This window comes from Lycorma delicatula, chromosome 3, assembly GCF_047948215.1.
Source record: "Lycorma delicatula isolate Av1 chromosome 3, ASM4794821v1, whole genome shotgun sequence".
Lineage (NCBI taxonomy): Eukaryota > Metazoa > Arthropoda > Insecta > Hemiptera > Fulgoridae > Lycorma > Lycorma delicatula.
Genome location: NC_134457.1, coordinates 125,962,051 through 125,985,158, shown reverse-complemented (window position 1 = coordinate 125,985,158; position 23,108 = coordinate 125,962,051). Strand labels below are relative to the sequence as shown.

At 27.4% G+C, this 23,108-nt stretch overlaps 1 protein-coding gene across 2 annotated transcripts in view; it reads left to right on the top strand.

Moving 5' to 3' along the window:
- The window catches only part of LOC142321966 (uncharacterized), a 37,153-nt gene that overhangs the window by 6,731 nt on the left and 7,314 nt on the right, over positions 1-23,108 (top strand). The window contains exons 3-7 of one of the 2 annotated variants that reach the window (XM_075360529.1): positions 8,588-8,646; positions 12,767-12,923; positions 15,927-16,107; positions 18,944-19,100; positions 22,951-23,054. In XM_075360529.1, the coding sequence (XP_075216644.1) occupies positions 8,588-8,646; positions 12,767-12,923; positions 15,927-16,107; positions 18,944-19,100; positions 22,951-22,985 (589 nt within the window). In that variant the 3' untranslated portion in view covers positions 22,986-23,054. Of the gene's footprint in view, positions 1-8,587; positions 8,647-12,766; positions 12,924-15,926; positions 16,108-18,943; positions 19,101-22,950; positions 23,055-23,108 lie in introns of those variants that run through there. The other variant, XM_075360528.1, reaches the window with a different exon arrangement.

Genomic DNA, 23,108 nt, shown 5'->3' with positions numbered 1-23,108 from the left:
CTTAAATAATAAAAATTTGATAAATGAACAAACAAAATTTGAAAATTATGTATTACTCAAACAAATATTAAACAATAATTTTTATTCAATTTTTATATTTATATTTTTATAAAATTCAATTTATAATTAATGATATATGAAGTAAATTATTATAATGTATAACACATTGTTCCTGAGGATGGATTAATAATCTGAAAGCGCAAGAACATCCTTTTTTTATTAAGGCTTCTTTCTTATGTTCTTCAATTATTACTGGTGCAGTTTGGTTCTTGTAAATGTTAGCAGTTGTTCTTGTATCTTTATATTTGAACCCTAATTTTTTTTTAAATCATGAACATTTTATTCCAGTCTACATTATCAAATGCCTTTTCTAAGTCTATAATGCTATGTATGTTGACTTGTTTATCTTTAATCTTCTTTCTACTATTAAGGTGAGCGCTAAAATTGCTTCCCTTACCCCTATACTTTTCCTGAAATCAAATTGGTCTTCTCCTAACACTTCTTTCACTCTCCTCTCAATTCTGTACAGAATTCTAGTTAAAATTTTTGATGCATGAGTAGTTAAGTTAATTGTTCTGTATTCTTCACAAGAATAGATGTCTCAAGAATAGAATAATAATAATAATAATAATAATAATCAGAATAATTGTTTCAAGAATAGAATTGAAGATTAGAATAAATAGAATTGTCTGCTCCTGCTTTCTTTGGTATCATGACAATAACACTCCTTTTGAAGTCTGACGGAACTTCCCCTTTTTTGTAAATATTGCACACCAGTTAGTATATTCTCTCTATAGCTTCTTCACCTGCATTACGCAGTAATTCTTCAGGTATCCCGTTTACTCCAGGAGCCTTTTTGCCATTCAAATCTTTTAATGCTTTATTAAATTCAGATCACAGTATTGTATCTCCCTTTTAATCCTCTTCGACTCTTCAATTAATTCTCTTCGACAATTCAATTCTTTAACTCTTCAATTTATTCCACCCACCTATCAACCTTTTCTTTTGTATTATAAATACAAAATTATAATTTGGTAAATAGATTTTAATTATGTACCAAAAAATTCTCCTTAACTTTCTGGTATGCTCTACTATTTTACCAATAATGATTTCTCTTTCTACTTCTGAACAGTTTTTTAATTCACTCTTTTTTTACTAATTTGCACTTCCTGTTGTAAGTAAGTATTTCTTAATTGTCGATAGTCCCTTTCACCTTCTTCACACTACCATTTGTATACTTTCTACATTCATCCATCAGCTGCAATATATCCTCTGATATCCAAGGTTTCCTACCGGTTCTCTTTGTTCCACCTAAGTTTGCTTCTGTTGATTTAAGAATCTCCTTTTTAACATTTTCCCATTCATCTATATTTTCTACCTTATTGTTTTTACTCAAACCTCTTGAGATGTTCTCAAAAATCTTCTTTACCTCCTCTTCTTCAAGCTTCTCTAAATTCCACCGATTCATCTAACACCTTTTCTTCAGGTTTTTAAACCCCAATCTACATTTTGTTATCACTAAATTATGCACTATCAATGTCTGTTCCAAGATATGCTTTGCAGTCAATCTATCTGATACCTTGCAGTATCACCAGGCTTTTTCCATGAGTATCTTCTATTATTATTTTTAAACTGGGTGTTGGCAATTACGAAATTATACTTCGTGCAAAACTCAATAACTCGGTCCCCTTTTTCATTCCTTTTGTCCAGCCCATATTTACCCACATTTCCTTCCTTGCCTTTCCAATGCTTGCATTCCAATCTCCAACTATTATTAAATTTTCATCCTCTTTTATGTGTTTAATTACTTTGTCAATTTCTTATCACCTCTACCTCATCATCATCATCATGAGCACCTGTAGGCATATAGACGTTAACAATCGTTGTCGGCTTAGGTTTTGATTTTATCCTTATTACAATGATTCTATAGCTAAGCTCTGTGAAATACTCTACTCTCTTCCTTCTCTTCTTTTTCATTACAAAACCAACTCCCGCCTGCCCTTTATTTGATGCTGAGTTAATTATTCTAAAATCACCTGACCAAAAAGTCATTTTTCTCTTCCCACTGAACCTCTCGCTAATTCCTACTACATCTACACTTGTATCCATTTCCCTCTGTAAATTTTCTAACCTACCTACTGTTTTAGACTTCTAACATTCCACGCTCCAACTCAGAGAATGTTATTTTTTAACTTTCTGATGACCCCTTCCCTAGTAGTCCCCATCCAGAGATCCAAATGGGAGACTACTTTACCTCCGGAATATTTTACCAAGGAAGGCGCTTCCATCTTTGTAACATGAAAATGCAGACAGCTACATTTTCTTGGAGAAAAAAAACATCTGTAGTTTTCCATTGTTTTCAGCTGTAGAGTACTCAGAAGATTGAGTAATGTTGATATAGCCGTTTGTCCTCCTGACCTACACCCTTAACAGCTACTGAAAGAGCTGCTGCCCTCTTTCAGGAATCATTCCTTAGCCTGGCTCTGAACAAATACCTCTCTGATATTGTTGCACCTGTGATCCAGCTACACTGTATTACTGATTACTCAAGCCCCCTCACCATCGGCAAGGTCTCATGATTCATAGAGGGAGGTGGTATTATAATGCTATGCAAACTACAAAGTTCAATTAAAAGAAAGTGTTTTCAGTCACTAAATCAACAGTAAAAAAGTTTTATTAAAAAAAACATACGAAAGAGTAAAATGCACAATTTATTAATCTTTTTCTTTTAAATGTCTGTATATATTTTTTCTTGTTAGGTGCTGTAGTTTTAATAAGTGTTTGTTAATGCATTACATAGTGCATACACTACTGTATGTTCAATATATTTTCGTGTAGTATTAATAATAGTGAAAATTTGTTATATGTTAATACGTATTTTGAGTAAACGTCTGTATATTACTTTTACCGGGTACATAATAGTGTAAGTGTACTGTATTTTATTTTATTATTTACTGTTATAACTTAATACTATAGTGCATGTAAATACTGAACTACGGTTCTGTATTAGGTCATTTTAACACATATTACTCTAAAAATATTATTTTGGGATCAATTGCAATTGTGCTATGATTTTGGATTATCTGCGATCCTCCTGGTTATTATCGCAGATAATCAGGAGTTGACTGTAAAAGACTTCCAAACCGATGTATGTCTATTTCAACCATATGAGTAGTACTAAAAATTCCTTTCTGTCATTCTAACAGAAAATAGGAAAATTAGCTGATGTTAAAAATTATAATTAAAAATAATTTTAATTATATTACATTAAAAATTCCTATGCTTATAAAGTATGTTACTGCTGTTATTATGATGGTCATAAGTTAAGGAGCTTTTAGATTAAAATTGCACATTGCCAGCATTGTTTCTCAGTGCATATACATTTTATGGCCAGGCAGTGTTTTTGCCCATTATAAACATTATTTGCAGCATGACATTACTGGGTTGTGAGTTTCCATATAACAGATGTATAATGGGCTGTCAAAGTAAATTGACAGATGAATGATAATGTATATCTATTTAATAAAAAAAAATAAAAAGTAAGTGAAATTCAGTTAAAAAGAATAGTAAAAAAAATACCTATTTACTTTTCTTAAGTATGGTATATAGTTTAACAGTAGAATTAAATTTTGATAGTTACCCACTTTTTATTTTTAGATAGCTGACTGATTTTTAGATATTTAGATAGCTGATGAATTTTTATTTAGATAACTGTCAACAAAAATACTATTGTAATTTAATGAAATTGTTCCAAGAATGAAAAAAGCAATGTATGAATGTAAGAAATGCTCAGTTACTACAAGATTGGCAATTATTATTATTATTTTTTTTTTATAACTTTGGATTCCTACAATAATTTGATTTACATGTTTAAATTTCACTATTCTTCTCTTAGCAAGAGAGTTACAGAACTTTGTGAACACTGCTAGACTGATTAAAGGAATATAAATTATTGAAATAGGCAGTTAAAGAATGAGCAAGCTACTGGTTATATTATCAGAACAAATGGAAATGTTACCAATTTAATGCAACTGCCACTTATTACTCTTTAAGTTTGTTTGTCTGCATTATATTTTTAATGTAGTAAAAATGATTAGGTGATCTCTGTTGCTAATTAGTATATTACTAACTAGTATTAGATTTTAAGAGGAGTAGGAAAGCATACTTATCTGACACATTGGCCATTGGGTTCTCTTGGAACATACTGGTAATAGCAACTGACAAACATAGAAGCAGAAATACCTACCTACCAAGATTAGTTTAGTAGCTGCTCCTCAAGTATGCCTTTTAATACTTGCAGTCAAAAGATGCTATGACGGTTGACCAAATTCTCACAGTACCTGTCAAGTAAACAAGAGGCGTAGTTATAATTTCTTCCTTTTTTATTTTACAAAACAGCCAGTTAGATTACAAAATAGTTGCAGCTAATTGTTGGCAAAGTCCAGCCATTCACTCCATCATTGCCTTCTATCATTAATTCCTAAAATTATATGTAATCAGAATGGATCAAGTGGGAGATGACAACTAAATCACAGAACTTGTTGAATCTCAGAGATCAGGGCGGTTTATGGACATTTCCAGGAACCCACTTACTAGCATACTTGTTGAGGATGAATTACTGCTTTTGACTAGCCATGTTTCATCTTTCTGTTAATGTGGGAAGTATTAATTATGAATCATGTAATCCATGCTGTTTGTATGAACTTTATAAGATTATTTTGTTAAAACACAGAATATTTTTGTTTGTTGTTGTTTTTTTTAAGCATTATAATTAAATTTATTTTATTGTCTGTATAAAGTGTCTAACGATGCTTGTGTTTATTTGCATTTTATCATCGTAGATTATCAACTGTTTAATTTTGTTGAAATTTTATCATAAGTATAAAACTTCTGCATTGACTAAGATTTTAGGATACAGGTTCTGAATACAAATTTTTTATAAATTCTAAGGAATTTTTTACTTTTTATTATTTAAGTTGTACTAAGAGTAGTAATTTAGTATAATAAAATGCATATATACTGTGTTGTCTTGAAAGTGTGCAGGATCATTGGTTAAAGTTTGATGGTGTTTGCACATTGGTAGGGACTGTAGCTTTCTTCTCCCAGAAAGTAACCAGAGGAGAAAGCATGGCTATGAAGTCATTTACTATGAAATTACATACAGAGAAAAACACAGATATTATTTTGCTTTCTTTTATTTTATGATACATACTTCTTTTGCTCAGTTTTATCTGGTTTCACTTTGATGAAATATGTGTATGTATTACAAACACCAACATATATATATATATATATATATATAATTTTGAAAATTCAAATAATTCATTAACATATTGACCACTGTGCTTTAGAATTTAATATAAAATGAAATTTAAACCACCAGAACAAAGTAAATAGATAAGTTAAACCTACCATATTAATTCCAAGTATCTATTTTCACAGGATCCTGCATCTTCAGTTGGTGTTTAATTCTATAATTAAATTAAAGTAGTTTTTATAATTTTTGAATTTGTCAAAATTGTTACTTTTTTATTTATTGTCTAGTACTGGACAGCAGAATTTGCCTATTCACCCATAATAAATCTTAAAAATGGTAACAATTTTGACAAATTCAAAATTCACAAATTATAAAAATAATCTATTTTAAGGTTATTATAGAATTAAATTACAACTGAAGATGCAGGATCCCACGAAAATCAATTCTTGCAATTAATATGGTAAGTTTAACTTATTTATTTACTGTGTTTTTTGTGGTTTAAATTTCATTAATATATATAATATATTATATGTGCTAAAATAAATATAAAGAATTCTCAATATAATAAAACCTTAAATAAAACAAAAATGTTCACAGAGAGATATAGAGTAAAACAAGTGAAACAGGGATATTATAAAAGAAACAATATAAATATTAAATTGTACAGTATACAACTTTATTTATTAAAAGTTTTAGGTAATGTCATGTTTAATTAATAATGGATTTAATTAGGGTGAATATTAAGACAAGTTAAAATCCTCTCATAATAAAAAAAATATAGGCAATTTGATTAAAATAAAAAATTATAATAGAAAAATAGATTTTTATAGTAATAATTTATATAACAATAATTTTAACAAAGAGTATAACATTAAAGATATAGAAATACATGAAAATTTAGATAATTCTGATAATAATGATTTTGTAAATCTAACAAATGTAGAATTCAATGATAATGAGAAATCGATAATATCTAATGCTTTTAAATTTAATCTACCTGATAACAGTAAAAATAAAATTATCAAAAAATAATATTATTGATACAGAAATGAATATTAACAGAATTAGCCATAGTGAAGAAGATAAAGAAACATTACATAGTGTTATTAGTTATAACATTTATAAAATTAATAATGTACTTATAAATAGGAAACTACTTTAAAAAAAGCATTGTGTAATTTAAAAGAAGAATTAAACTAAAATAATTGTAATGTACTTAAATCAGACAAAACAAACACATCGGTTGTTATGCTAGTTGATGAATATAATAATAAAAAAATATATAAGTGAAAATAATTTTACAAAAGTAAAAGACCCAACTGGTAAATTTCTAAAAATTACAACTATAATAAATTATAAATCAGTTTTTAATTATAATAATAATAATATGAGATATCACACTAGATAATATCCATTTAGACCATTTGCCCCCAAACTTATTGGTCTTCCTAAAATACATAAAAAAGATAACCCAATATGGCCATTAATTAATTTCAAATCCACTCCTTGTTACTTTATTATTAAAACAATAGATAAAATAATCAGATCTAAAATCAATTTACCTAATAAGTATATTATAAAAAATTGGTTCGAATTAGTTAACAAATTAAATAGTTTTAGACAATATTAAAATGATAAGTTATAACAATAACTAACATGCACCCTAATGTCCGTCCCTGTAGATCAAATTATAAGTATAATAAGAAAAAAAAATTGAAAATTACAATGAAGACCCGAAATTTAACTATATTGACTATCATCAAAAATATATGTCAACAAAATTATTTTGAGTTTAACAATGAATTTTACACACAAGATAATACTTTACCCATGGGATTTCCATTATCGGCTGTTATGGCAGAAATTTATTTTCATAAATTTGAGAATAGGATAGTATATGGCATTACCCACATTCATAAAATTCAATTATGGGTTTAACACGATGATATTTTGGTAGTCTATGAACCTGTTATAAATGATGAACACAATAATTAAAAAAAAACATATTTCCTATCATAATAATGTAAAATTTACCTTTGAAACTGACAAATACAGAAAAATAAATTTTTTAGATGTTTACATAGAAATTAATAAAAATAATAAAATTATAACATCTGTATTTAGGAAACCAACAACTAACAAATAACTATTAGCAGAAGTTTGAATCATCCTTGGGCACACAAAATTAATACATTTACAAACATGTTAAATAGAGCAATACATTACTTACATAATAATAAAGAAAAACTGGATTCAGAAATAGATATTATAAAATGTATTGCAGTAAAAAATGGATATAACACGACATTAATTGTTAATATTTATAAAAAACAGAAATTAAAATCTAATAATGAAACAACGTTGATACCTATAAATGATAAAAGTGTTGATGAAAATATTTCTATATTAACAACATTATTGAAAAACATGGTTAACGTTTAGAATGATGAAAAATATAAAATAACTTATAGACCATATAATCATATAATAAAACATTTAAAAATTAATAATGATGATAACGATCCTAATAATTTGTGTGATATCTATAAAATAACATGCAATGATTGTAACAAAATTTATATTGGGAAAACTAGTAGATCATTTAGGGCAAGGTTTTCAGAACATTTTATTTAGATCTTATCAAAACAAGAAGTTAAGTTTCTCCAATCTTACAGACCACTTAATAATTAATAAACATTCAATCACCGATTTGGATACAAATTTACATATAGTAGACATTTTAAAAGGATGTGATAATAATAATAAAAAATTAAATATTTTAGAAAAATATTATATGTACAGGTATAGAGAAAAGTTTAATTAAATTAATGTACAGACAGAATTTGATAATGACTTTCTTATCAAAACCACCTTAGATGTAGCACATTTATATAATTTAAATAAATTCAAATAACTTCAGTACCGTACTGTATATGTGACTAGCCACATAACATTTTTTTAAATTTTATAATTTTTTAATATTTATAACTACATATTTCTACGTTTATAATTTAATGTTTTGAATTTACTGTATGATTTTTTAAAAGAAAAATTTTAATTGATAATGAGGGAAACCCTTAAAAACGCTAATACAAAAAAAATAATAAGCATAAGGTAAGAAGCATTATTGAATTCTGTACTCTTGGTGGTAAACTGTTTTTATCATTTTTTTTGGTATATATATGTATGTATGTATGTATGTATGTATGTATAATATACTAACATAAAAGGTATTTTGCTAAAAAGTTAAATCATCTTTTTTGTTACAAATTTTATATAACTACTCTAATCTATTACTGATATACTATATTGTAATTTATTTAATTTCAGTAAACAAGCAGTGTTTGATGGAAAAAAGGCTATCAGAGGAGGTATCCCATTTGTTTTTCGTAAGTATATTCATAAAACATTTAAAATGTAAATTTGTTTTATTAGTATTTAGCTATGGTTTTACATGTTGTGTGTGCTATAAAATAACAGTGTTATTCAAGTTTTATTTGTATTAAATGATATTGTAGTTCTTGGGTAGTGTACTAAACAATTGTTACTATGTTAAAATAATTACCATGATTGCAAATATTGTTAACACTAATTTTGACATATCTTATTTTGTAATCCAGCACAATAGAAGATAATTCTATGTTTATCTAGTTAAAGTGAGTGTTCTTTATTAAAATGTAAATTTTTTATGTCTATATTCAGTAGATAAGACTACTAGTTTTTTGAACCTTTTATTGCTTTAATTTACAAATTTTTCTCTATTATAAATATTTCTATAAATCATGTAATTCATGTTATTTATTTGAACTTGTATTAAGTATGTTAAAACAAATGTTTATGATTTATATAAATGTGTTGATTAAATTTATTTTTAATTATAGCCACATATTTGTGTAAATAAAGTTGCAGTTGATAAATAAATTTGGGAAATGATCATTGTTTTACACCTGAACATGTTCGTAGATATATACTGATTTTTGTAGAAGTACAAGTAACATCATACAAGTGTATTTTCTTTTTACATAAAATTTCATCACACTAATATATATTTATACCCTTAAAAAATATTGAAATTATATATTTGACTATTAGTATTAAAACTATATTTAAATATTAACATTCTATCAAATCCAGTTTAGTTTCTGAATTAGCCTATTCAGTTTATCGTACATTTATATTTTGTACTATTATAATTTATGTTAATAGTATCTTTATATTATTTATTTTAATTTTTTGTTAATTACTATGCAAAATATGTTATTTCATGTATAACAGTTAAACTGTCAAGGTTGGATGTGCAATTTTCCTTTAAATCGGTTTATTCTGTTATTTTGTTTATAACAAAATAACACAATAATAAGTATCTATATTATTAAAGAGAAAGAGGGTTTTGTTTGTTCAAGATAAACGAAAAACTACTCGATCAATCGCAACCAAATTTTTACTTATATCTTGGCATAAGTGAGAAGGTTTTTAGATATATTTCATCTCGAAAAATCTCTAAAAAATATATATATATATATATATGTATATGTTGTATTGGAGATTGCTGGTTGAAGCACAAACTTTAAGGAATTGAATTAATGAAACGTGAACAGGGTTTGAACTGAATGATTCGATTCAATCGAATGAATAATATTACAAAAATAATAGAATTAAATATACATTAAATAAAATAATATTAAATAAATTAAAAACATTTCTATTTAATAATAATTGCTCTGGGGACTGTGTGTGAGGCTAGAGTGGTGAGGTATGTGAGCATCTCGTTGGAGGTTAGACCGATCATCACCATCAACTAGTAGTAACAAACGGCATGCCCCTGGAGTGCTGTTTTGGGAGTTGCAATGGGGCACTCATATAATATCTCTGCAAACAATCGTCTGATTTTCAAAATTCAAACGGGGTATTTGTTAGTACGTTAAGGCTAACTTTTGCATGCATCAGGTACTCTCGATCTAACAGTTCACCGTTATTTGGAAATGTTATCTAAAAATGGAAATATTTATTAAAATGTGTAAATAATAAATAATCCGTTACAGTGCTGCATTTCTCATTCGGGCCATTAGGTGGCAAGTTGCTAAATTCTTATGCTTCTTTCTTACAGTGAACCGCTCCCAAGATATTTTTCAGCAAAGATATTTTCAATAGAGGTGTTATTGAAATTGAAGGCAACATATCGTGAATGATTCTTACTCAGCAACAAGCAAAAATTACTGAAGATAAATTGATGAAAATTTGAATACGTGTTTTTCTTACAGTGTAACTGCACACTAAAAAATGATTTTTTGAAATTCTGAGTTTAAAGGGGTAAATTGGAGTATCAATGAAATTTATTATTTTTTAAATTTCTCGGTAACAAACGATATCAGCTTGATTTTTTGTGAGTTTAATCTTCATGTGAAGATCTACAAATCCATTTCTACATTTTTGGAAATTCTGAGCTTCAAAGGTTAAAATGGATTTTTGAATTTTTTTTAAATCCTACAATTTTTTTTAATCTCACAGTGACAAATGAAGAAGTCAACATGATTTTTGGTGAGTATAATCTTCATGCGAATAAACGAATTTCTAAATTTTTGAAATTCGATCTTGAGAGGGGGTGAAGAAAGTAAAAAAAAAAATGTTGAACAGTGATTGTAAATTTTCCCAATCTCAATTATATTAAATGAGATATTCAGTAAATTTGTGCTTGCAAATACTCTTCGGGTAAATATTTATTTAAAAACCAATTTCAGTATTTTTTTGAATTCCAATTTTTTTAAGGGGTGTGAAGGTATGTGTGACTCAACCAACAAAGCCACTGCCTCCATTACTGTATATGTGACTGGCTGCATCTGCCTCCGGTTACTTGACTAAAATACATAAAATAAAAAGATTGACCGTTACAGGAAACACAAGTGTCATGGGCGAAGCTGCAAGACTGGGAGCTAGTTCCTTTATAAAATTATATATATGATAGATTTTTTTGATGCTGTTTTCTTGAAATAGCACCATTTAATATTTTTCTGTCCAAACATATGATTTAAGTAGTAGTAATTTGTCTTGTGAGACATAAATAATATATGTGAGTGAATTCTGATAAATAGAGTATTTATCAGTGTTTTATCACATAATTTCTCAATTTTTAGAAAAAAAATTAATAGTAATAAGATTATTAATTATTATTAATAATAAATAATTTTTTTTAACTTAATTAAATGCTTGTTTATAATGGCACCCAAAAATGAAAGCAATTTCTTAATTGTTTATTACGTTAGTGCCTACAATATTTAAATAATAGCTCCTTTATTACTTGTATTATTATTATCTTTTGTGACTGCATAGAATCACTTTAGTCAGTCCATTATCCACGTCTCTTTGATAGTACTGTTTGGACCTTGCACTCCTCCTCATACTTTTCCATATATTCCAATCTTTATGCCCTTTCTAGTGTTGAAAATATTCATGTTGTGAGTTTTTACATGTGAGTGTGAAGCCAGTGTTTTTGTTCTTGATTTTCTTTATAGAATTTTGTATGTTGTGTCTAGGAGTGAAATTCCCCTGTAATTGTTAGGTTCTGTTTTGTCTCCTTTTTTTGTGAAACAAATGGTTGAGGGCTGTCATCCTAGTTCTTCTTTGATCCAGATGTTGACAAACTTTTGCTAATCTTCCTGTATGTTTCCAGTTCTTGATAGACTTCTTTTATTGTGGGAGGGTTGATGTTTCCTTTTGATGTTATTGGGGTGCTGGTGTTGAAGTTTAGGAGTTCTGTCAGTTCTTCGCAATTTAGGAGTTTGTTAAAATATTTAGCTTGGATTTCCGCATTGTCTTTATTGTTATGGGCCAGTTTATCATTTTCAGTCTTTATAAGTTGGGTTGGGGGGGTTCATATTTATGGAGCTGATCTTTAAAGATTTTGTAGTACTCTCAACTGTGTTATATAATAGTAATAACTCCATTAATAAATAGAAACAAACTTTTTAATAATTCTCTTTAATAATACCACTAAAATCATTACATTTTACCATATCTTTGTAAACTTGTATTTAACTTCCATTCAAGTAAACTTGTTTGTTATCTTTTTAACTTTCTATTTGTACACCATTATAATGTTTTATACTTATTTTACAATATTTTGAAATAATAAAGAACTGAAACTCTTTGAAAAGTATTACAATCAGAATTACAAAGATAAAACAAATGGATGAACCACCAAATTGATAACAACAATTTGGCAACATATTGAAATAATTGGTAAAAATATTTTGGTACTTTACTGACTGATTTACCTTACATTAAAAAACAATTAAAAACTTTATAATTGTTTAAAAAAAAAGGTGATTAAACAATGATTTGTGATTTTGGTTACTTTCATTTATTTTTGAGCTTGATGGATATTGAAATGTATTTGCAAAAAGGATGCTTGGTAAGTAAACATAAATCACTTTGTGGATGGTGATTCATAGAACCTAAATTTTTATCTAAGAAAATAAAAACAGGAAATTTATTTATTTTTTTTAATTTCAGCCCAGTTTGGTGGTTGGACATTTGGTCCTCAACATGGTTTTGCTAGAATCATTCGATGGAACCTAGAGAAAGCACCTGATCGTTTACCAAGTGGTGATGTTGAAGCTGTATTTTCTATAATGGACAGTGAATTGACTAGATCCATGTGGAATTATCCGTAAGTAATTTTATTGTCTTGTTTTCATGTTTCAACTAACTTACAATGGAGAGAAAAACCTATGCTAGCTAATTGGTTATTAAAATAAAATGGCAAAGCGAAAACATTCAAGAACAGTTTATAAAATCTGAAACTAGACATTTAATTTGATGTTAAACAGTCATTTATGATTATACATTTTTGAAATGACAAAACAAAAACTAAATTTTATAAACACTGAAGATAGCCCCAAGAGTGAAAACCTTTTGAAGTAATATTATGAACTAAAATTATATTAATAAAATTAGTTAACTTTGCCATTTCAACATTTTTCACTTTAGCATCTCTGCCTTTCATCCAGAGGGTTCTAGGTTTGAATTCCGGCCAGCCATAGCATTTTTTCACATGCTATAAAATTACTTTTTCATCATTACCACCAGTAACTATATTTAAGTTAGCATCTGTAGTTATAAATAAAAATAATTTTCATCCCTTACATCATGACAAAAAAATAAATTTTCAGTCAATATTTGTACTTAAAAGAGGGATTGATAAAAGTGAGCACAAATAGTTGATTTAGAATTTTATTTTTTTAAATGTTTCTAGGGTATTTTCTGTTTTTGAATTTATTTATTTATAGTTCATAGATTTGTTTTGATTAAAAAGTTTTGTAAACTTTTACTTTCATAATTTAAATGCATAATACTTGAATTTTCTGTATTATGTGGTTTAATAAAAAATTATTCATGAACAACTAAATGATTGAATTAAGCTGATAAAAACATTACTGGTCAGGAAAGTAGTAGCTGATTGATTATATGTAGATTAGTTAACAGGTAATTAATTAATTATTGCCTTTTGCATAGTGTGAGATTTGTGAGTATCTTGTTAAATTTGCTATTTTATAATTTTTCATGTGATGAGCAAATTGATTTCATCTGTAGCAAAATTAAATCATTCTGTTTTGCATTAGGAGCACCTTAATAAAACATTAATCTTGTCATCATTATTAAGTATCTATTATACCTGTGTATGTATATCTGAATTCACTATCCCTTTGTTATGCTTTAAAAAATCAGAACTTGTTTTCAAGATGTGAAAATGGGCTGTCAGATCATTGTTAGACATTGTACATAAATACTGGTGATTAAGGAGGAAAGGGAAATAATTTTGGAACTGATTCTAGAGCTTAAAATAAGGAAAATGTTCATTTAGATATATGTCTGAATATGCTTTGTTATAAAGTTATGGTTAGCGAAAAATTTTGCCTGGATTTCAGTTTTCCCGGTGAAATAACGTCATACTGAAATTTTTAAGGCATTATATAAGGGGTAAACTTGATAGTTTCTTATGTTTTTTGATCTGAAAAATAGATTAAAACAGGTTCCAGAACTGTAACTCCTGGTAGTTTTTCTGATATCCAACGTAAAACGTAAAAATTTATTGATAAAAAGTTTTTTTTTGTCTGAAGTACAGCTTTGATAAATGACCAATAAATGTGTAAATTTTATTAACAAAACTTATAAGGAATTTAATTCTGAGAAAATTGATGTAATAAAATCTATAAAAAAAATCAACTTTTATTACTAAAAACAAAACAGAACAAACTTATTTGTAACAAAGAAGTATTATGAATTTATAAAAAAATAAAAATGGCTGTTTTTAATACAATAAATTGAGACATTTGAAAAAATTAGGTTGACAACTCTAATTGTCATATAATTGTGTTTAATTATTTTTGAGAATCAAGTTATGTAATGATTTGTGTTCATTGTACCCTAAACTATACCTAACTTTTTTCAATTGAATCCGAATTTTAAAAAGTGAAATACCATTTTGAATTCTTTGTTTTATAAAATGTAACATCTCTTCACTCATGCAGAATATGCTGATATGATTTTTGTGTATAGATCTTGCGATTAAGTGCACAAAGTGCTCCAGCTTATGGAAAAATACTGACATAGATGTTCTGGACAAGTAGTTCCAAACCATAAAGTATTTTGTAAAATGTTTAATAATCATTGTGAGAATGGTACATTCCCAGAGCTCATGCTTCATTTCAATGTCAACCGTACATGGTGATATAAGGGAAAACATTCTTCAGATGGTACAGCTTAGTCATACTTTCTTACTATTTTTGGATGAAGCTACTTTTACCCATAATGGCATAAATAAATTCAGTGGTCTGTAAAAACCCATTTGCTGTAGTTGAATCAAATTTCCTCCAGCAACGATTTTCGGTGATTGTTTGGGGGTGTCATGATCAACAACCAAATTAATAGGCCCTTTCATACTAATGAAGATGAGTTTTACATTTTTGCTGTTAGTATTCAAATAATGTAGATTATGTTTAAGGCCATTGTTGAATAGGCTGAGTTTTTGGGTTGTAAGAGTTTGAAGAAATTGTGTTCTGTCATACCAAATTTTAATGAGTTTATAGAATTTAGCCACTCGCGTCAGTTATTGCTCAGGAAACTTATAACATTTAAAAAATAATAGTTTAATTTTTATTGTTTTGAATATTCCTTTTTAACTGACACATAAAATATAATAATTACATCCCATTTAATACAGTATCATTATAGTGAAAACAGAAATACAACACAAAAGTTTAATTATGTGTAAAATATATTCAAGGATGTTGAAGGCTTTATTCTGATAATAGTCTTTTTATGACTAACAGTAAATTTATTTACATTTATTTCTTGTGTTTTTTTGGAAATTTGATATATATTCGTGTGAATCTATAATAGGAACAGCAAAAATTAATGTCCTGTATTTATGTTATATTACATCAGTTAAATCTATTTACTTTGTGTTGTGTAATTTTTGTTGATGAAACCTCAAGCTCGTTTTTTCTTAAATTTGATTTTTTAATGTAATAAAATACGATTTATGGGTTTGCTGTGAACTGTATTTCATCTCCAGAGCTCAATGTTGTATGATATATGACTGTATACCAAAGTTAAATAGATTATTTTTAAGTATTTTACTGTTAATATATATTTTTTTCTTATATTTCAGGTTTCGTCTTACTTATCGATTAATATTAAGAGAAAAAGAATTGCATTTTAATATTGGAGTTTATAATCCTAGTAAAGATCTTACATTCAGCTTTAATTTACTTTTGCATACATACTTCAAAGTTCCCGATGTACGAAGATGTCAAATAACTGGTTTACACGGTTGCACATTTATTGATAAGGTGATATTTTATTTGAAATTTATCTATTATGTATTCTTATACAATTTTAACTAATTTAAGATTTTTACTTGTAAAATATTTTTGTGGTTTTTTCTGATAAATTATTCTTTTTAACAACAGACAACAAAATTGAGTATTTTTTGTAGTCATTCATTATTACACACATATGAGAGAGAGCTAGATATAGTTTGTATTGACGCTTCAGGATATTTCTGGCATACTTTACAGTCATATGCCTCACACCAAAATAATGAAAAAGTTCAAATAAGCACAGGTCTGGAAATGCTACTTTTTTGAGTTATACCTAACGAAAAATTTCACCAGATTTCTTCTCTTTAAAATTCAAATAATGCTGCAGTAAGACTCTATGGAGATAAATTATTATTTTGTATAAAACCCTACATGAAAGAAAAAAACATCTCCAGTAATTTCTGTGAAAATTGTTGAAAAACCCAAAAAGTTAGATTCAAAAAGCGCGTGCACTTTTTTAGGTTTGGTGTATGTTTACTTTGTTAAATTACCAGTAACAAATAAAAATTTTAAAAACTGTGTAATTAAAGACAAAAACAGAATAAGATTACAAAAATACATTTTTATTGAAAACCAAACAAAACTAAAATCTTTCATTACAAATGGAAAAAGATTCTTTGCAGTGTGACTTAAAAGAATGTTCTCTTTGCATATTCAGAGCGAGTGCCCTCTATTTTGTTTAATTTCAGAAGAACTTGACATAAAGACTTAAAATTTTATAAATGACTTTATATATAAGACACTAATGTCATTAAATTAAAAAAAACAACACCATTCATTATAAAAGATAGGAATATAAATGAAAGCTTCATCCACATCCACACATGAACACAGCAATTTAAATAAAAGCTGGTTTTTCCTCTTTTTCTACTTCCTTGTATGAAGTAAAGGAAGTATTGTGATCATAAATATTTTGGTTTTCAGATTTCAATGGAAATATCCATTTTGACTGTTTGACTGTCCCTCAATTCATTTTGACTAGTTGTGGCGTGATGTCTGTACATACGTATCTCACATAACTTAAAAACGATTAGCCATAGAATGTTGAAATTTTGGATTTAGGACTATTTTAACATCTAGTTGTGTACCTCCCTTTTTGATTGTAATTGACTGAACCAAAAGTGTCCAAAAAAGCCCAAAATCAAAAAAAATATGGATTTTGGACTTAACTACAAGTAATTACTCTCTTAACTACAGTAATCAGCTCTCATTAAGAGCTTTTCAATGATATATCATAAGTAGCACTTATTTTCATTGCTTCCAGAGTTACAGCCGAATAAATTTTTAATTAATGAAATATTTGTATCATACAAGGGAAAGGCATATTGTTGAATCCGACTTCATTTCCTTTTTTTTTTTTAATTTAGTGTATTGATTAACTATTAACCTCTGATTGTAAACTAATTTTTTTAACTTTAACAATTTTTTTTTTAATTTAAATATATTGATTTATTGATAATTTATTAACCCCTGATTGTAAAAAATGTGTATATGTAATTTAATAGGCATACAAGGAAATCATGTATGTGGTAACCACATCAGATTTTTTCTAAATGCTATTGTAATTTAATAGTTAATTATCAGTGTATAATCATTTGTAGGAATGCTGAAGTCATTTTTTGATAAATATTTTAAGTGTGGGAGGGGTAACAAAGTTCAATTATTGCTTAACATCTTGAATAGTATTTCCATAAAAACTTGGAATTTGGAAAGTAATTTCTGTTTGTGAGATACTGATAACATTAAATTACTAGTATATATTTTCTTAACTGTTTTGCTTCTTCAGTACAAGAAATAACTGTGAGAAAAAAGTTTTTTAAAATCACCCCTCCTCCAAAAGCATCAAATATATAAATTTCAACCAATATTAGCTTTAACTAATTCAGTTGTGATTTAATTATTAGGTGGTATTCTATATGTTTGGGACCAAAGCCAAGAAATTTATGCAATTTGTTGCCAGTTTTATTTTACAATATTGTGCTTTACTTGTCACTATATAAATTAATCCGAAATCTAGACCATTACTGTAAAGAAATTTGTTCATAACCAAGAAGTTATTATTAAGTGTAGTGACCATAACCTTCAATATGAATCCTTTAGATTTCTCTGCATGGGAACACATGAAGGGATTAGTGTATGCTCAAAGATCTGACAATGAAAATGAATTTTTGCCAATCTAGAAACTAAAAAACAGCTCCAAGAATGTCTAACTTCATCAAGTAAACCAGATGGCAATATTTCCAATTGTGGTACTTATAATTAATGAATATTCACAAAAATACAAAAATGTTTGGCACAAAACTTTACCTGGTGTTTCATCTTTTGTAATTAAAGGCAATCAAATACTTCAAAAATGGGGAATTTTTTCTGCATTTTATTTTTTTAAATCATTTAGTCAAATGATTTTCACCTTTCTAGTATACTATACCTTACTTCCTAGTCATCCTAATACATATTGTGTATTTCTATTAAAAATAAATCTCCAATTTTATATTATTTGTCAATAGATCATGAAGATAATGAAAATACAATTTTAAAGAAAAAACTATTTATACTTAACTAATTAAAGCTAGTATAATTTTTGTATTATTTAAGAACTGCAGGATTAAATACATGAAACTGATAGTCTATTTAACTCAATTAAAATTTTTTGAGCAGAATTAATTGATAGATTAACAGTAAGTGATAAATTTATAAGTTGTAATTTTTGCAATGTTGTTATGTATAATGGTTTTTTCTATTGAAATTAAACTGAATTTTTCTATCTACTTTTCTTATTTAGTTTGTACTCTTACATTTTTTACAGACCAGAGATAATGCAGTGTTTCAGGAAGGTAGAGAATCAGTCACAATTAGTGAGTGGACTGATAGAGTTTACCAAAACACACCACAAGAACATATTATTACCAATGTTGTTTCTGGGAGAAAAATGAGGATACAAAAGTACAATTTTCCTGATACAGGTAAAAGTTGTTGGGTGTTGTTATTGTATTATTGTTTTACTTGTGCATTTATTCTCTAATGTTGCAGACAATCAATTCCTAAATCACAAGATTCATCCTCTCTTCTTCCCATAACACTATTAGATAAATTATGGTATAAAATTAAGACAATAAGATTAAATTATGTACAGTTCAGTTTGATGATAATCATTTAAAAAAAAAATATGATTCAGATTTTCAAATATAAATAAAATTTTGGCTTATTCACTTTGATTTTTGTTGGCTTTTAACATTTTTAGACTTTATATAGGAGGTTTTTAGGTAAATCTGAAAAAGGGTCTGTTTTAAAAGTTCTGATTTCAAAGCCCTTAATTTGATTGATCTATCTTTTAAAATCCCTAACCATATTATTTCAAAATTTGAAGCATTGCATGTGATAATATTTTAAATTGGTTTGCAATAACTCAAATTATTCGATTTTAGACTTTACCAATTTGCTTATTTATGTAATTTTTGGATATATAGTCATTATACTAAGATTTCTTCCAAATTTTTTTTATTGCCTTTTTATAATAAGAATGATGTGTTTGATCTACGAAGACTATTCAGAAAGTAACTTCTGATTCATTCTTAAAAGAAAATACCAGTTGATAAAAAATTTATTATATACATCTTATAGTAATGAATTTTAACTAATTTTCTATGTAATTGCTGTCTAAATTAAGGCACTTGTCATATCTGTAAACAAGTTTTTGAATATCTCTGTCAAAACTCTGTCACCTTTGAATTAAGCCAGGTAGCAACACCGTTTTTCAACTCCTCTTCATTTTCAAAACTCGGAATCCCTAACCATTTGTTAATCACTGGGAGCCAAACCAGGACTGTATGGAAGATGGTTAAACAACTCCCATTTGAAACTGTTGATTTGACGTGAGTGTATATTGCAGTATGTGGATGAGCATTGTCATGAAGAAAAATAATACCTGATCTCAGCATGCCATGTCAATTGTTTTGTTTATCCCTTCTCAATTTCTTCAATGTCTCACAGTAAGTTTTAGTGCTATTTCAGTTCTGGGATATTTGGAAATTAACTTCCGGTCCTTGATATTGCAAGGAGTTGAAAAGCAGTGTAGTGTTACTACCTTGCTTAATTAACAGGCAACAGAATTTTATGATAAGGGTTTTCAAAAACTTGTTTACAGATATGACAAGTGCCTTAATTTGAATGGCAGTTATGTAGAAAAGCAGCTATAAGTTGTATATATAATAAATTGTTTTTTATCAGTTGGTGTTTTTTTTTTTTTACAACAAATTGGAAGTTACTTTCTGAATAGCCCTTGTATTTTGTGAGAAATAATGTATAATAATGAAATGATGAGTAATCTAGTATGAAGTAAAGGAAGTATTGTAATTGTAACAAATTTTGGTTTTCAAATTTCAATAGATATCCATTTTGACCATCCCTGAATACATTTTGACTAGTTTTAGCATGATGTCTATACGTACATATATATCTCGCATAACTCAAAAACATTAGCCGTAGAATGTTGAAATTTTGGATTTAGGACTGTTGTAACCTCTAGTTGAGCACTTCCCTTTTCATTGCAATCGACTGGACCAAAAGTGTCCAAAAAAGCCTAAAATCCAAAATATTTGGATTTTGGATTTTCTTAACTGCAGTAATCAGCCCTCAATGAGAGCTTTTCAACGATATATCATAAGTGGTACTTATTTTCATTAGTTCCAGAGTTATAACCAAGTAAAATTTTAACTAATGAAATATTTAGATCTCACTAGGGGAAGGCACATCACTTCAAACCACATACTCGTGGACTGCATATGTTATGCGGCATTGCGTCGTAAATTTAAATTACCTGGTAACATCCGTGGTATCTTGCGTGACGATAAGGAGGTTTTAAACCGGATGTTTATATTTTTACATAGTATAGGGTTAATGCAAAAAATTTAATAAGTATGTGTTCTTTCGTAATTGTATGTATTGTCCTATGTATTGTTTTTGTTATCCGAGTAGGGAGCCTTTTACACTCCCTATCGGATTTTTTTGTTTTTTTTTGTATGTATTTTAAATTCGTCTGTGATATTAGTTATAAGATTTTTGTGATATTAGTTTTAAGTTTTATCTCCTTTTTTAGTTTTAAGTTTTATTTATTTTTAATGTGATAGTTTTTAACATAGTTTTAAGTTTTATTTATTTTTAATGTGATAGTTTTTAACAGAGTTTTAAGTTACATATTAGTGTTTTTGTTATCCGAGAATGGGCCTTTTACACCCATTCCGGATTTTGTTTCTGTGATAGTAGTTTTAAGTTTTAATTTTATCTAAAAACCTAAAATTATTTTTATTTATTTATTTTTTTATCTATTTATTTATTTTCCGGGCGATGATAACGTTCAACCGTTTTTCGCCCTTAAAAAAAAAAAAAAAAAAAAAAAAAAAAATCACTTCAAATCCGACTTCATGTACATATATTTATTTTATCTTTTTTTTTTTTTTAATTTAAATAGAGATATTAATAATTATTAACATCCGATTGTAAAAAAAAATTTACAGCAAATAATAATTCAATAATAACAATAAATAAAAAAAAATGAACAAAAATCAATCAGAAGTTATTAGTGAAATAAAATTTTATTACTTCTAATTTTAATTCAAAGATTTTTATGGAGGTTATTAATTATTAATAAATCATATATTTAAATTTAAAAGAAAATTTATGTACATGAAGTTGAATTTGAACCGATTTGTTCATGGTTACGGATCCGACACGTTCTCACTTACACTATAATATTTGAGCGACATGAAACAAACATAAAATATATAAACTAATATAAAATGCTGATGTGGACACCACAAAAAAATGTGATACAATGTGATGTCCACCACAATGCAATTGTGTAACTGCCCTTTGTTGAAGAATAGGCTAGATGACAGTAAGGGAAAATCTGATAGAATTTTGTTTTCTATAATTGGTCTTAATCTAAAAATATTGAAAGTGAACCTAATATGTTAATTTATTTAAGATTATTTAATATTTTCAAGAAATAAGTAAGTAAAAATAAAGCCTGTTGGTCACTTGACATAAAACACCAGTCAGAGCGCATGAAGTCATGTCTTGCAAAACGTCAGATTGTTGTTTACGGTGGTCTATGTGGTTTGTTGATTTTGTACTCTAAAACATATTTTTTTGCATGTTATATGATTTTCTGTAATAGTACGACAACTACAAGCCTTTGCAATGGAGCAGGGTGCAAAAAATTGGTCTTGCTCTATTAATTATATTAAATTTTATTCATGAGGCTTTTTCTAAGACAATATGTAAGTACACTACTATAAACATTGCCATATATTAGTTTTTTGTAATATTAAGTAATTATTACCTCATATTACAGTCAGCTGTATAGGTATTATTGGTCAAAATCTGTTATATGCCCGTAACACTTAATACCCAGTCAACCTCTAGTTAGTTAGTTCTTACATGGTGCCATTGAAATGTTATATTGAAATAAGAAAATAAATAAAATTATAAATTTAATCTAACCAAACTTAACCTACATTTGCTTCACTCACTAACCTTGACTAGTGAGCATAGGTTAAGTTTCGTTAGATTATATTTATAATGTTATTTATTTATTTTCTTATTTCAATACAGCATTTCAGTGGCACCATCTTTCAGTAACTTTCTAATTATTGGTTGACAGCTATTAAGTGGGCATATAACAGATTTTGACCATATTGTTTTTGAAGTTAGTTGTCAAAAGAAAAACGTATCTCATAATGTAATTAATTATGAGATACGTTTTTCTTAAATAATGGCGAAATACGTTATAGTAATGGCTAAATTTGATTTTAGGTCCTCAAGAGCGTCGTATGGAAATGATGTTTTAAGCTATGTGCAGCTAAAATGTGATGGCAAAATATGTACAGACAAATGTAAAATATGTCTGTAACATAAAGTTCGTGCGAAATTGTATAGTTTGTTAAATAAACATGTATATAGTTAAATAAACA